Here is a 16,848-nt window from a genome sequence, read left to right as displayed (position 1 = left end):
CTAAAAACCTTTAACTTACAACATATCAGCAAGGGATTTCTTTTTTCCTAAAAAGTTAGATAAATCCCTCGCTAATCCCTCGATAACCCCTCAATAAATTTCTGAAATTAAGTTAGTTGAAGGATCTTTTGAAATCCATCGCTGATCCCTCGTAAAACCTACGCTAATTAGCTACAGAAGCGTTCCGTTGCTAATTCCGACGCAGAAGGTCTCGTTTCTAGTAGTGATACATATAGAAATTTATTAATTACAACTTATACATGCATTACATAATAAAACAAATACATAATACAAATCAGATACATACATATACATAAATACAAATAAATAAATAAGTAAATAAATAAACAAATAAAAGGACAGCCAGCTGAAACGTGTTTCTTTTTCACTTCTTAACTGAAGCATGCACTCCTTCACACCACTGTTCCCTAGCGGTTCCTTCTCTTCTTGCTGGTCGCTGGAGATGGACGTTGCTTCACTCCTTCCCTTTTCCTTCCTTGTACCCAGTCAATGAACCCATACACAATTCTTCTTCATATTCTTCCTGTCAATCTCAATCAACAAACACACATCCCAAATACAACATCGACATTTATCAAAAACAAAAAAAAACCTCTTTACCTGTTTGTTGATTCACTGCTACCATCTCCGTTCTTCTTCATATCGCTTCCTGAGAACCACCGACTGTAAGGCCACTGCGCAACCTCCACAACCCACCCTTTCTCTCATTCCTTCTCTATTGATCAGGGTAACTTCTGCCAAACAACCAAAACCCAAACATATATTTTCTTTTTCTATCAACTTCTTGCCCAATCAATCTTGATCCAGAACAATAAAAAAAAATGAATGGATCAAGTGTATTACCTGTTTCGTCCTTGCTCTTCAATCCAGACGTTTCCCATTTCCTTCGCGTTTGCTTTTGATCGGACCAGGAGAAGAGAAACCCAGAAGCCATCGGGCATCAACTTCCTCCATCGCCTCCTTAGTCTTCCTGCTGACTAGAGCTGCCATGCCCCGTCGATTTGATTTGGTCCGTTCATTTTTCGGACAGATGAAACCGAAGACTCCTTCCTCGAATGAGACTGCCAGAGACGAACCAAACGCACCAAGGGAGCCCACTGGAGATCGATGCCCTCCTTTGCCCCTTCCCCCATCAACAAACACCGTCGAACACCCTCCTGGGGTTGTTGTTGCTTCAAACGAACCAGCTCTCGCACCCATCCACGGTGCACCTCTCCACCTCCTGACCTGCTTCGATCGGAGCAACAGCCCCATCTCGCTGCTTCTCCCTTGTTCTTCATCTAGTTGCTCATCGGAGATTGAAAACCTCGCCCCTTACAAGCTCTTGTTCGTGTATTCCTTCGTGATTCTCCCCGACCACACTACGACCGAAACCCCAAATCCACTATGCCTCCGATTTCGTTTTGTTGTTGCCTCTGCGTTTTTCCCCTTATGATCGATTCGTGTTCCTTTCAATCGAATTTCCCACGGCCTCATCGTTTTGAATTCGTCGCCATTTGCTCGATCAAAGCAGGAAACGGGATGATAGAAGACCTAATCCTTTGTAAATGGAGCCTGGATCGCTCATGGAGCTTCAAAAAGAAACGGGTATCCGAGTTTGACCCAGTCAAAGGTCAACACAATTCAAACTTGTATTTAAATTTATCAAAATCTACCCTGACTTGACAAATACTTAAAAGATCAGTCTTAATCCCCAAATAGTGATGTCATTTATTCACAACAGCCCCTCCCATGGAGATTCTTTACAAAATGAGTCCCTAGTTGTATGTTTTTGGAAAATCAAACCCTAGAGTCTATTTATTTTCACAAAGACCACTATATAATCAATAATTAATACCAAACTACCATTTGGTTTATTAGGAAATATAAATATACATGGTGATTCGTCTTACGAACGAGGAATATCACGTAACAAATCTCACGATATGTTTCCCAAAGGAATCAAAATATCGTACGAAGCGAACTCATGCTTCAAGGATGAGTGCTTACGGCCCCTTTTCAATATTTTAATTATTTCCGGGGGGGGGGGGGGGGGGGGGGGGGGGGGGGGAATACATGTGCTTATATAGTTTTTTTATACAAATATATTATTTTTTATGCGAAAATACAATAAACATAGTTTATAAAAATATAATTATTTAAACGATTTACCATATTGTTAAAAATAAACTAGGGAAAACTTTTTGTATACGTGTTATGATTATTTTATCGAGAAATATTCAGCTCACACAACAAATACTACATTATATAAAGTTTTATGATTTTTATGTGACATTGTATATTATAACAAAAAATTATAAAATTTTGTAGTATTTCAAGAATTCAAATTATTACTATGCATATTCATTTATATGTTTAAGTACACAATGTTTATACATGTACATATGTTCATTAATTTGAAACATTCATATTTATAAAAGCGAGCACATTACATTCAAACTACTACTACTACTACTACTACTACTACTACTACTACCACTACCACTACCACTACCACTACGACTACGACTACGACTACGACGACGACGACCACGACCACGACCACGACCATGACCACGACCACGACCGACCACTACGACAACGACTACGATGACCACGACGACCACGACCACGACCACGACCACGACCACGACCACGACCACGACTACTACGACGACTACTACGACTACTACGACGACTACGACGACTACGACTACTACGACGACGACGACTACGACTACTACGACGACTACGACGACGACTACGACTACCACTACGACTACCACTACGACCACTACGACCACCACTACTACCACCACTACGACCACCACTACGACCACCACTACCACTACTACGACCACTACTACCACCATGACTACCACCACGACTACCACTACGACTACCACTACGACTACGACTACTACGATTACGACGACTACGACGACTACGACGGCGACCACTACGACTACCACTACGACTACCACTACGACCACTACGACCACTACGACCACTACTACCACCACTACTACCACCACTACTACCACTACGACTACCACTACTACGACTACGACGACTACTACTACGACGACGACGACGCGGACGACGACGCCGCCGCCGCCGCCGACGACGACGACGACCTACGACGACACGACCACGACCACGACCACGACCACCACCACCACCACCACCACCACCACTGCTTCTCCTCCTGCTGCTCCTCCTGCTGCAGTTGCGGCTACGGCGACGGCGACCACCACCACCACCACCACTACTACTACTATTATTATTATTTGTAAAAAAACATTGTATTCAAATATCAAGATGGAACATGAATGCTATTTTGTTTATTCTTGTACTTGTGCTATATATTCAATTTGCCTGTGATCCATGAACTTAGTCATACAGCCCGACGTGTTCCGCCGCCTCGGCCGAAGGTGTGACAGGTGTCCACTCTCACCCACCGCTTCCTTGACTTGTGGAGGGTCGTTAGCCGAACGGGTAGGACAATGACTTTAATCCTCATTAAAAGTATGATGATTATAAAGTAACTAAATGTTTTATAAATTCCCAATCTTAGTTACTTTAGGGAAATGTGAATAAGGTGGTAACCCATGAAATTACACTTGACACTTTGCTTAAGTCGTTAGTAGAGCGTGTGGTTAACTGGCACACTAACCTGGACTTAACAATGTAGGAAAATGGTGGCTTAAGGTTCATCATAGATCGGTGGAGTGTGTGCGGTTAACCGGCACATCAGTTCAGTGATAAACATTAAGAGTACCAAGTAATTTGCATGGTTACTTCACACCTTGCTTTGTAATCCTCGGCATCCCAGTTACAAAACTTGAAGGGCATACTCGAGACTGAAACATGCTATTGAAAAGTTCAATGAATCTCAAAAGAATCTAGGAGTTTCAAAAACCAATTAAAACCTAATAGTTTATTTCGTTTTTCATGGTGGAAATTGGTGAATCGTCATTCACCTACCTTCAAATATTTTATATCTTGAATTACGACATCCCTCTTCTAAGATATAAAATATTGTGTTGGGTCCTACCCTTAATATTACATTTGGGTATTTTATTAAGAACTATCTTTATATCTAATCTAAACTTGTATTTTCCTCTTTTTCAGATGTGTTACAACAATGTTGCTTCTAGCTCAAACCCTACCGACTCTTTCTCTCTCATGAACCTTTCTGGGAGAGTCATCTTCGATGGTTCCAATTTTATGGATTGGATCCAGAACATCAGGATGGTCACTCGCTACGAGGAAAAAGAATATGTCCTCGATAAGGAGCTGAAGGAAATCGATGAGTCTACTGCTACTCTCCAGGAGATCGCTGACTTTAGGGCTCATGAGAGAGATGCCACAAAAGTGGCATGTATCATGATGGCTACAATGACAGTTGAACTCCAAAAGTCCTATGAGGACTATTACCCTTTTGAGATGCACCAAGAATTGATGGAAAGATACTATCAGAATGCTCGTCAAGAGTGGTATAAAATAATCTCCTCCATGATAACAACCCGGAAGAAGGATGGTGAACCCATCACGGGCCACATGCAGAAAATGCAAAGGTATGTGGATCGTTTGCTGAAATTGAATGTGAACTTCCCCGAGAAGTTGGCAATTGACATCATTTTGCACTCCTTACTCTCGTGTTATGATCAATTCCACATGAACAAGGAGGAAGTTACCCTCAGCAAGCTTCAAGGACTTCTGAAGACCGCTGAAAGTGGTCTTAAAGGTAAGTCAGTTGTTACCACTCCTACTCCTAACTCCGCCCTTGTCTTGGCAATCAGGAAAGGTAAAGGAAAAAAAAGGAAAATCCCTTCGAATGGTACCAAGGGAAAGTCCCTTGATGGACCCTCTTTAAGTGGAACCAAGAAAGGTTCTATCACTCCTTCGTCTGACCCAAAAGAGGTTGAATGCTTCTATTGCCATGAAAAGTCGCACTGGAAGTGGAACTGCCCAAAGTACCTGCAAAATGTTATGGATGGGTAAGTGAAACCCAACCATGCAGGTATTTACACTATATTGTCTAATAACTCACCCTATTCTAATTCTTGGGTCCTTGATACAGGTTATGGTATTCACATATGTTCTAATTTGCAGTGACTAAGAAGAAGTGAGAATGTGGAGCATGGGAAGATAAACTTAATCATGGGGAATAGGAAAGCTTCACCTATCACCAAGATTGGAGTTTATTCTGTATTGCTAAGTAGTGGGTTTACATTAGATTTGAATAAATTTTGTTACTCACCTAAAATGGTGAGAAATATTATTTCCTTTCATGGTTTGTACAAACAAGGTTTTACCTTTTCATTTGATAATGAATGTGGTGGTATTAATGCTTTCTTTAATAATGTTATTTATTTTAAAGCATTACCTTGTGATGGTGTGTATGAAACTATTTTGGTTGTAGATAACCTAGGAAATAATGTATTGTGTATTGATTCTTCTAATAACTTGGATAAAGCATCATTATGGCATTGTCGTCTTGGACATGTAAGCAGGAAACGCGTATGCCAACTCCAAAAGGATGGAGTCTTGGAGTTATTTGACTTAAAGTCAGATGATAGTTGTGAATCGTGCTTACTTGGAAAAAAAATCACCCTTCATTGGTTCTTGTGCTAGGGGTGAGGGTTGTTGGATCTCATACATAATGATATGTGTGGACCCTTCAAAACTGCCACAACGGATGCTAATCGTTATTATGTGACTTTTACTAATGATTATAGTAGATATGGTTATGTCTACTTAATCAAGCATAAGTCGGAGACTTTTGAAAGGTTTAAAGAGTTTAAACATAAAGTAGAGAATCAATTGGGCAGGAACATTAAGATGATTCGATCCGATCGAGGTGGTGGGTATCTTAGTACAGAGTTCCTCGATTATCTTATGGAATGTAGGATTGTATCAAGATTTACACCTCCCAGGACACCACAGTTGAATGGTGTGGCTGAGAGACGTAATCTTCGTTCCATGATGAGTCGAGCTTCGCAACCTATCTCATTTAGGGGGTATGCCTTAGAGACTGTTGCCCATATCCTTAATCTAGTCCCTACAAAGAAGGTTGCCAAAATCCTCATGAGATGTGGACTGAAAATTTCCCAATCTAGACCACATAAAGATTTGGGGTTGCGAGGCTTTCGTGAGGCGCCAGACTCACGATAAGCTCGAACCTCGAAGTGAGAGGTGTATTTTCATTGGCTACCCACATAAATCCTTTGGTTACCTCTTCTACAAACCCAATGAGAATGTGGTCTTTGTAGCAAGGAGGGGTGTCTTCTGCGAGAGAGAATTCATAAGCCAAGGAAACAGTGGGAGGAAAATTGACCTTTGTCACACCCCCAAACCAAGGATGGCGGAAACGTCCGGGGGTGGAGGACTTCATGTATAGTATCATAACCACAATTTCAATAGTAATTTATGCAAACACAACCAACATATATATAATTGAAAAAGTTACATCACTTTTATGAATTACATGTTTCAAAATCAATTACAATATGTTGACAAAATATGAAAAGTTTGACGCCTTAACGTCCCATCCTCAAAAGCACTTGATTACCTGTTTAGTGTTCTCCTGAGAATACAAGTTGTTTGAAAAGTGTCAACACAAAGGTTGGTGAGTTCATAAGCTTTTATTAATAAACTTAGTAGAAGTCTTTCACATGTAAATGTCGCGTTTGTTTCAGAAAAATCCGATATTTTCCTTGAAATCCGAAAAATGTAGCCTTATAACCAAAGACTAAAATGTATAAGAAATCATCATTTCTTAGTAGAAATGTCGTGAGTTTAAAATGATATAGAAAGTAAATTTCTTTATCAATCTAAAACCTACTTCGGTTTTATGAAACCCCGTAAACTTTATGAATTGTTATCTCCCTAGGTGAGTCGCTATAATCATACTGTGACTATGTGAACCTGCCACAACGTTTCTCAGGCGTCGCGAAAATGAAATGACATTTGTCACCCGTAGACCTGCAGGTCCCACTGTAGCTAGCAGCAAGGTGTGGGGTGTCAAACCCAATATAGATCTATATACAAGTATCACGTTCTCCCTCAAGGAGATTCTGATTATAACTACCAGGAATTATATCCCGCACTCGGACGTACGGGGAGAGAGAGAGTCTCACAACATAGGTTAACAAGTTTACGTGAATTGTGTGTGGATATAAATCTTTCTTGTATGAATGTACCCTTTTTGTACGAGTGTGTTGAGTGATGTATCATAAACTATACATATTATAGTTTATCTAAAATGTATATAATATGTATGAATTCTTTTATGGAAATGTATTAGTGTTGTGAATTTATCAAACTATACTTTTTATAGTTACATAATACGTGTTCTAAATGAATGAATAATATTTAATATGAATGACTTAGTTTCAGTTCATAATGATAAACTAACAAGGAAACACATTCAAATATTAGAACTTATGATTATACACTTTGTTCAACATATTACAAAGTGTTATGATATTTACATGCTGTTGGCTAACTTTAGCAATTCTGCCCTGTTTTGGAAAAATCATAGAAAAATCATACGAAGTCGAAAACTAGATCCGTAAATTCTGAGAGTTCACAAAATGTGTCTAGTTTACTCATAATTTTTATCACGATTTTTAATGACCTCCAACTTGGGTGAAAATGTCCATAATCACAGACTGGTCCGGATTGTTATTTGAAATGATAGGCAGTTTTGTAAAAATCTCCATAAATTGTAGAAAACTCGTATGGAGATGTGCAAGTAGTCATTTTAAAGCTACAAACGTGAACTATTTGCACCTTGTACAGTTTTGAAAACAAAAATGTTTAAGATGCCCAAAACAGTCCGTGAATGGAGTTGAACTTTTCTGATGAAGGCTGTTAGAAAAATTTAGTTATGTTCTTAGTATTTTAACTTGTATTCCCCCCTGAAAACTTGAGAAAACATGAAAATGTAGGGGTATGAACTCACCTTAAGTGATTTCAGTAGATGATTGTTGAAGAATGGAAGTGTTTAATTCAAGAACACTTGGAGATGCCTTGAAGGTCTTCGAGAATCTAACATTATAGTTATGGAGTTTGTGTAAGCAATCAAAGATTTGAGTAGAAGGAAGTGAAATAATAATAGGGAGGATGAATTTTTACTTACTAAGAGTGGAAGAACACTTGAAATCAGCCTTGAATCTCGAAAATTTGTGTAGAAAAAGTTTGAGAGAAAAGTGGTGTTTGTTACTTAGTGGAATGAGAGAAATGAGAGAAAATGAGGAGTGTGGTTGTTTGTTCCAGCTCAAAAAACGTGGGAGTGAGTGAAATTTGAGTGTAAGGGGACATTGAAGTGACATAGGTAAGGTGGGGAGGTATGGCTGGTCATAGAGTGGGTGTGGGGTGGTTGCTTGTGTCATAAGTTAAGGCAAAGTCAACACTCCACCTTAAATAAATCCCCCATTAGATCTTTATTATTTAAATAATGATTTTCATCAAAATATGTTTAAATTATGAATATTTAGAGTTTATTATGTTAAAATATAATTTCTGGAGAAAATCCCGCTTTAAAATCACGAAAAAAACGGGCTTAAAATGTTAAAAATATCAAAAATGGGCTAAAAGTGAAAATTTCCCGAAGTCTGGCCGAGGTTCGGCCTTCTGGTGCTGAACCGAGAGAGAGGGAGGCAGAAACCGAGAGGGAAGAAGAAGGAGGGAAGGAACCGAGAGGGGAGAAGAGAGAACAGAGGGGCGCGAGTAGAGACAGAGCGAGAGAAGGGAAGAGACAGAGAGGCGGGTAGAGACAGAGCGAGGAGCGAGCGACAGAGACAGAGCGAGAGAAGGGAAGAGACAGAGAGGCGGAACAGATGAGGCGACCGAGAACCGAGGCTCGGTCCTCGCGCCCTTAGCCAACAGAGGCTCGGTTCGGAGATAGAAGGCGAGAAGTCAAAAACCGAATGAACTGTAGTGAACAGTAGTGAACAGTACCTTCGGTTCGGTTCAGCAGCCTTCTTCATCAGGAGGGTTCGGTTCCTAAGAGGGGTTTCGGTTCCTAAGATCCGTTTTTCGCGTTTTCGCCCCGTTTTAAGCCGTTTTTGACCCGGTTAAGGGCCGGAATGACCCGAATGATTCTAAAAAGTTACGGGAACTATTTGAGGGAGATTTGGGAGAGATTTCTCATACTTGGAGAGATTTGGGAGAGATTTGACATTCTTGGAGAGATTTCTCATACAAAGAGATATTTGAGAGAGATTTCACATACTTGGAGAGATTTGGGAGAGATTTGACATTCTTGGAGAGATTTCTCATACAGAGAGATATTTGAGAGAGATTTGGGAGAGATTTCACATACTTGGAGAGATTTGGGAGAGATTTGACATTCTTGGAGAGATTTCTCATACAGAGAGATATTTGAGAGAGATTTCAAGTATGGCATTTGTGAGTGTTTGGCTCCGCAATGCAAGTCTCTTGAGCCCCGTTAAGTCATGGTTAAGGATCCCACACACTCCCAATGAGTATGCAACATGGTTTTTATCAGTTTAGTTCATTGATTAGCACTAGGGCTTAGGAAATTTTTAACACAAGACTTTTCTCAAGTGATGTTTTCCCATTAATATAGCAAGTTATACAGTATGAACATAACACAAACCCTAATACACAAGGTTTAATCGAGTTGACCGGCTTGACTTGATGACTTGACTTGACTCAAGATTGACGATTGTCACATCATCCCCCCGTTAGAGGGAATTTCGTCTCGAAATCTAAATTCGACTGGGACTTCAAGGGTTTGGGAAAAGATGTGGATACTTTTGCTTCATTTGGTCTTCACGTTCCCAGGTAAACTCAGGCACTCGTTTCGCGTTCCAACGAACCTTCACTATGGGAATGCGACTTTGTTTTGTTCTCTTGATCTCTCGATCCATGATCTCGACGGGTTCCTCCACAAAGTGGAGATTTTCATTAACTTCGATTTCTTCGAGTGGTATTACGAGTGTCTCGTCAGACAGACACTTCTTTAAGTTGGATACGTGGAAGGTAGGGTGTACATTACTAAGTTCTTGTGGTAGTCGGAGTTTGTACGCCACAGGACCCATCCTAGCAAGGATTTCGAACGGACCGATGTACCTTGGGTTTAGTTTCCCTCGTTTACCGAAACGTATCATCCCCTTCCAGGGGGAAACTTTTAGTAGTACCCGGTCTCCGACCTGGAATTCTAAAGGTTTGCGTCGCTTATCCGCGTAACTCTTTTGTCGATCACGAGACGCTTTTAGTCTTTCCCGAATTTGAATGATCTTTTCTGTGGTTTCCCTTATGATTTCAGGCCCAGTAAGGGTGCTATCAGGGACTTGCCCTCTGGCTAGCTGAGTATCTCTAACTTCGGACCAACACAGTGGTGATCTACACTTGCGACCGTAGAGAGCTTCGAATGGAGCGACTCCAATGCTAGTGTGATAGCTGTTATTATAAGAGAATTCGATAAGCGGTAGATGGGTATCCCATGCCTTACCAAAATCTATCACACAAGCTCTCAGCATGTCTTCCAATGTCTGGATGGTTCTCTCGCTTTGTCCGTCAGTTTGTGGATGGTAGGCCGTACTCATGTCTAGCCTAGTTCCTAGAGACTTCTGTAGGGACTGCCAGAAACGCGAGGTGAATCTACTATCTCGATCAGAGATAATGGATGTTGGTACACCATGTAGTCGCACGATCTCTTTAATGTACGTCCTGGTTAACTTCTCCATCTTGTCTGTTTCCTTTATTGGCAGAAAGTGTGCGGACTTGGTCAATCTGTCCACAACCACCCATATGGTATCCATCCCACCTGATGTCTTAGGCAGTTTGGTTATGAAGTCCATGGTTATTCGCTCCCACTTCCACTCGGGTATATCCGGTTGTTGAAGTAGTCCTGATGGCTTCTGATATTCCACCTTGACCTTGGCGCAAGTGAGGCACTTGCTCACATAAGTAGCAATTTCAGCCTTCATGTTTGGCCACCAGTATAACCTTTTGAGGTCTAGATACATCTTATCTGACCCAGGGTGAATGGGGTATCGAGTCTTGTGGGCCTCGTTCATTACAACATCTCGGTACCCACCGAACTTCGGTGTCCAGATTCGATTCATGAGATAACGAGTTCCATCCACTTTGACTTCCAAGTTCTTATCCATCCCCCTTAGTGCTTCGCTTGCCACGTTTTCTGGTTTCAAGGCTTCTAATTGGGCATCCTTGATCTGGGTGGCCAGTTGGGAGTGGATGGTCATGGCTAGGGATTTTACTCGGCGACCCGAGTATTCTTTCCTGCTTAAGGCATCGGCTACTACATTGGCCTTGCCCGGGTGGTAGCGAATTTCACATTCGTAGTCATTCAGTAATTCCACCCATCTTCTTTGGCGCATGTTAAGTTCTTTCTGATTGAGAATGTGCTGAAGAATTTTGTGATCAGTGAAGATGGTGCACTTGGTGCCGTAGAGGTAGTGCCTCCAGATCTTCAGGGCGAACACCACCGCTCCCAGTTCAAGGTCATGGGTTGTATAATTAACTTCATGTGTCTTCAGTTGCCTTGATGCATAAGCGATGACTTTTCCCCTTTGCATGAGCACACAGCCGAGGCCTTGATTCGAAGCATCGCAATACACCACAAAATCATCGGTTCCTTCTGGAAGAGACAAGACTGGTGCGCTGCATAGGGCTTGCTTTAGTGTCTGGAAGGCGGCTTCTTGTTTATCTTCCCATTCGAACACCACACCTTTCTGAGTCAAGGTGGTGAGAGGCTTAGCGATCTTGGAGAAGTTTTGTATGAATCTTCGATAGTAGCCTGCGAGTCCCAAAAACTGTCGGATTTCTGTTGGCGTTGCAGGTGTTGACCAATCTTCGATTGCTTTGATCTTTGAGGGGTCCACATGTATTCCTTCTTTGCTTACTACGTGGCCAAGGAATCCTACTTCACGGAGCCAAAATTCACACTTTGAGAATTTGGCGTAAAGCTTCTCGGTTCTTAAAATCTCTAGAACTAGTCGTATGTGTTGTCTGTGCTTTTCTTTGCTCCTCGAATAGACCAAGATATCGTCGATGAATACGATGACGAATTTATCCAAGAAGGGTCGACACACTCGATTCATCAAATCCATGAACACCGCAGGCGCGTTTGTTAACCCGAATGGCATCACTACAAATTCATAGTGCCCATAGCGAGTTCTGAATGCCGTCTTGGGGATATCCTCTTCCTGAACTCGTAGTTGATGATAGCCCGACCTCAGGTCGATTTTTGAAAAGTAGCTGGCTCCTTGGAGCTGGTTGAAGAGGTCATCGATTCGGGGTAGGGGATAACGGTTCTTGATAGTGAGTTTGTTTAGTTCTCGATAGTCTATGCACATGCGAAAAGACCCATCCTTCTTCTTTACAAATAAGACTGGTGCTCCCCAGGGCGAGAAGCTTGGCCTGATGAACCCTTTGCTCAATAGTTCATTCAACTGGCTGGATAGTTCTTGCATTTCTGCCGGTGCTAAGCGATATGGAGCCCTGGCGACGGGGGTAGCTCCTGGGATTAAGTCGATCCGAAATTCGACTTGTCGTGCGAGTGGTACACCTGGCAGATCGTCTGGGAAAACATCAGGGAAGTTGCATACTTCTGGAATTTCTTTGATGTCCTTCACCTCCTGTTTCTTGTCTACGATGTGGGCTAAGAAAGCATGGTATTGCTTTCGGAGGTACTTTTGGGTTTTAACACAAGAGATGATTTGTAGGTTCGCACTAGGTTTATTGCCATAAACGGTGAGAACGTTGCCATTCGGTAGATTGAGGTGGACGGCCTTTTCGTAACATAGAATGTCGGCAGGATGAAGGCTTAACCAATCCATACCAATGATTATATCGAAGCTTTTTATGGTGACCGGCATAAGGTCAATTTTGAACAAATGGTTGTCTAGAGTGAGAGTACACCCTTTGTAAATATCATTAGCGCGCTCAACCTTTCCATTTGCCATTTCTACGATGTAAGAATCTTCTAGTGGTTGAGAATTTTGCTTAAGTATATGTTTGAATTGGTGACTTATGAAACTTCTTTCTGCCCCACTATCGAAAAGTACGCATGCATAAGAGTTATTGAGGAGGAACGTACCAGTAACCACAGAGGGATCCTTGACTGCTTCTCCCTTCCCTAAAGTTAGGACTCTCCCTACACCCCCAACATTAGGGGCTCGTGCCTTGGGGCAGTTCCTCCTGAAGTGTCCCGTTTCACCACATCCATAGCAGGTTTGGCTTGCTCCGGTGTTGGCGGTCGTAGCGACTTGTGCGGCGGGTTGGGTAGTCGCTCTACAAAATCGTGCGGTGTGCCCCTTTTTGTTACAGTTATTGCAGTGTAACTCTTGACAAGCACCATTATGGTGGTAGTTACACTTGTTGCACTTGGGAAGAGTTCCTGTATACTGTTTCGGCGGCGCTGGAGCGACAGCAGTAGTGGCGGCACGAACAGCAACAATCTGTTGCTTTTTGGCGGGGTCCTGCATTGGTTGTTTCTTTTTATTGCCCCAGAACTTCCTCTTGTTGTTCCCTCCTTTTGTTCGGTCGGTGGTGGTTATCACGGTACCACGGCTAGCCCTGTGATCTATGAGTTGTTGTGCCAATTCCTTGGCACTCTCAAAGGTAGTGGGTTTTGAGGCCAATACACTATCTTGAATCTGGGATGACAGCCCCCAGAGATATCGTTCCACCTTCTTCTCTTCTGGAGTGACCATTGTTGGACAGAGGAGTGCTAGGTCATTGAAACGGGCAGTATAAGTTTCAAGATCAGTGCCTGTCATTCTGAGGTTCCAAAGTTCTTCTTCAAGTTTTTGTATTTCGCCCCTCGGGCAGTATTCCTTTAACATTAGGGCTTTCAAATCCTCCCAGCTGATTGCGTTAGCTACTGCGGGAGTAAGTGATTTAACTCGGCCATTCCACTAAGTAAGTACTTTTCCAGTGAAAGTGAATGCCGCATACTTGACCTTGCTCGCTTCGGGACAAGCGCAGATTTCAAAAACTGCCTCGGTCCTTTCGAACCATTGCACCAGTGTGATAACGCCCCCGCTTCCATTGAAAGGGTCGGGTTTGCCATTCGTGAAGTCTTTGTAAGAGCACTCCCTCGTACGCCCCGTGCTGTCCCCATGAATGGAATTGGTAGCTCCGGATCCAGAACCGCCAGAACCATTGGTTCCCATTTGCGACATCGCTGCCGCCACGGCTGCCGTTACTGCAGCCTGGAACATTGCAGGATCAAACTGCGGAGGTGGTGGTGGAGGCGGCACTGTGTTGTTGGAAGGCCTTGGTCTTTTCCTTGGTGGCATGGTTCTGTCATAAAAAAATGACCAGTCGGTAAGACTTTAATAGTGATAACGAGTCGAGTGTTACTGGTTTCATCCCTCTTGTATTTTATCAAAACTTTATTATTCGTAAACTGTTTGTGTGATCAGGTTATGATGTATAGTGCCAAACATTCAATAAATAAAACACATGCCAAATTTCATTGATACTTTTAGTACATAACGTTTAGAGGGAAAAGTTTGACCTCATAAGGGTCTACATTACATCGTTACAAAAGATAGTTTTTGGCATTACAAAAACCCTTTGAATAGTGTAATCACATAGTCGCAGGGTCGACCTACATACAAAGAGTAGCACCAACGCATACTCCTAAAATTTTACTATCAAAACATGAGAATAGTAATGAGTTCTAATCACTGCGACCCTTCTTTGGCGGAGGCTGCGATGATGTCGATGCGCCCTGTAGTTCCGCCAATCTGCGTTCGGCTGCAACCATTCTTTCTTCGAGTGCCATGTATCTTTCCCGATACTCTCTTGTTTTTGCTTGAGCTGCGAGAAGGTCTTGAATGAGTTGGTCTCTATGGTGGGAGCCTCGTTCCAGGTCTCTGGTGCGATCAGTAGTAGACTGTACGATGGCACTTAACTCCTGGACCTGATCGGTCGTCGTCCTTCCACGATCATCCATACTTGCTATTCGTTGTATCGTGACGGGGAGAGCTCTGTCAGCCGGTCCACCATGAGTGAGATCATAGTAACCTCGTTGGTAGCCATATGGTGACCGCTGGCGTTGTTGTCGGCTCCATCTTTCGATCGTTGTTACCCAAGGGGGTTTAGGTCCGTTGTATCCAAAACAGTGCGCGGGTACCCTCGCGATGTAGGGGGGTTGAATACTTCTGGTGGTTCCTCCGCTTCGTTCCCAAACATGACTACCTCATCACCTTCCTCTTCTTCCTCTTCGTCTTCCTCTTCTTCTTGTTCGTCTTCCTCTTCTTCTTCTTGTTCGTCTTCCTCTTCTTCTTCTTATTCGTCTTCCTCTTCTTCTTCTTGTTCGTCTTCCCCCTCGGGCTCCCCCTCGGGATCCTCTTCGGGATCCTCCTCGGGATCCTCCTCGGGATCCTCTTCGGGATCCTCCTCGGGATCTTCTTCAGGATCCTCCTCGGGCTCATCTTCGATCCATCCCGCGTTTCCCTGATTGGGAAAATAGGGGTCCCCGGGTATGTGAAATCCTACCATGTCGTCTGCACGAGAAACGGGGTTAAGAAGCACATATCGGAAAATAATAATCTGGCACTATAGAAACGTACAAATACTCCTATAGTATTTTTAAATGTTTATATTTGGTTCTTAGCGTGTTCTTTATGGAGTGTAATTAGGTTATCAGATTTGTCGCTCATTACGACTATTCCTTAGTGTGCGTAAGTTACTTCTTGGACGGATATAGTTGATCAGGCTATATCCATCCCAGAACTGATTACACATGCTAAGGCGTACTAATAATGTTCGACTCCTCCTCTTTCAATTTATGTTCTCCTAAGATATGACACCATGCTAGTATAGAATGCATGTAAGTATACTTTAAAACAAGAAATTATTTGTTTTCTAAAAGTACAACTCGTTAAAGCATTTTAAGAATCAGAGACTTTTAGTCCCAAATATGTTTATAGTTTGTATATCTTATGTGGTTTGACATACTTAATTCACTATAAACCGTGCTTTGATACCAATCTGTCACACCCCCAAACCAAGGATGGCGGAAACGTCCGGGGGTGGAGGACTTCATGTATAGTATCATAACCACAATTTCAATAGTAATTTATGCAAACACAACCAACATATATATAATTGAAAAAGTTACATCACTTGTATGAATTACATGTTTCAAAATCAATTACAATATGTTGACAAAATATGAAAAGTTTGACGCCTTAACGTCCCATCCTCAAAACCACTTGATTACCTGTTTAGTGTTTTCCTGAGAATACAAGTTGTTTGAAAAGTGTCAACACAAAGGTTGGTGAGTTCATAAGCTTTTATTAATAAACTTAGTAGAAGTCTTTCACATGTAAATGTCGCGTTTGTTTCAGAAAAATCCGATATTTTCCTTGAAATCCGAAAAATGTAGCCTTATAACCAAAGACTAAAATGTATAAGAAATCATCATTTCTTAGTAGAAATGTCGTGAGTTTAAAATGATATAGAAAGTAATTTTCTTTATCAACCTAAAACCTACTTCGGTTTTATGAAACCCCGTAAACTTTATGAATTGTTATCTCCCTAGGTGAGTCGCTATAATCATACTGTGACTATGTGAACCTGCCACAACGTTTCTCAGGCGTCGCGAAAATGAAATGACATTTGTCACCCGTAGACCTGCGGGTCCCACTGTAGCTAGCAACAAGGTGTGGGGTGTCAAACCCAATATAGATCTATATACAAGTATCACGTTCTCCCTCAAGGAGATTCTGATTATAACTACCAGGAATTATATCCCGCACTCGGACGTACGGGGAGAGAGAGAGTCTCACAACATAGGTTAACAAGTTTACGTGAAATGTGTGTGGATATAAA

General features: G+C 42.1%; 1 protein-coding gene and 1 long non-coding RNA gene across 2 annotated transcripts; both read right to left on the bottom strand.

Annotated features, from left to right (window-relative positions):
• Positions 1-214: 214 nt before the first annotated feature.
• Positions 215-1,573, bottom strand: LOC128132666 (uncharacterized). The gene is made up of 2 exons (XR_008230967.1): positions 865-1,573; positions 215-755 (listed from the first exon to the last, which is right to left on the bottom strand). It is a non-coding gene; the product is annotated as an uncharacterized LOC128132666 (long non-coding RNA).
• A 962-nt stretch (positions 1,574-2,535) lies between these two features.
• LOC128132871 (uncharacterized) lies at positions 2,536-13,781 on the bottom strand. Its single transcript, XM_052769869.1, has 2 exons — positions 13,408-13,781; positions 2,536-3,268 (listed from the first exon to the last, which is right to left on the bottom strand). Exons 1-2 carry the CDS (start codon positions 13,779-13,781, stop codon positions 2,536-2,538), a joined length of 1,107 nt encoding a protein of 368 aa, XP_052625829.1.
• Positions 13,782-16,848: the final 3,067 nt, after the last annotated feature.

Source organism: Lactuca sativa, chromosome 3 (assembly GCF_002870075.4).
Source record: "Lactuca sativa cultivar Salinas chromosome 3, Lsat_Salinas_v11, whole genome shotgun sequence".
NCBI lineage: Eukaryota > Viridiplantae > Streptophyta > Magnoliopsida > Asterales > Asteraceae > Lactuca > Lactuca sativa.
Note: the sequence above shows the minus strand (reverse complement) of the source record. Positions and strands in the feature narration are given on the sequence as shown.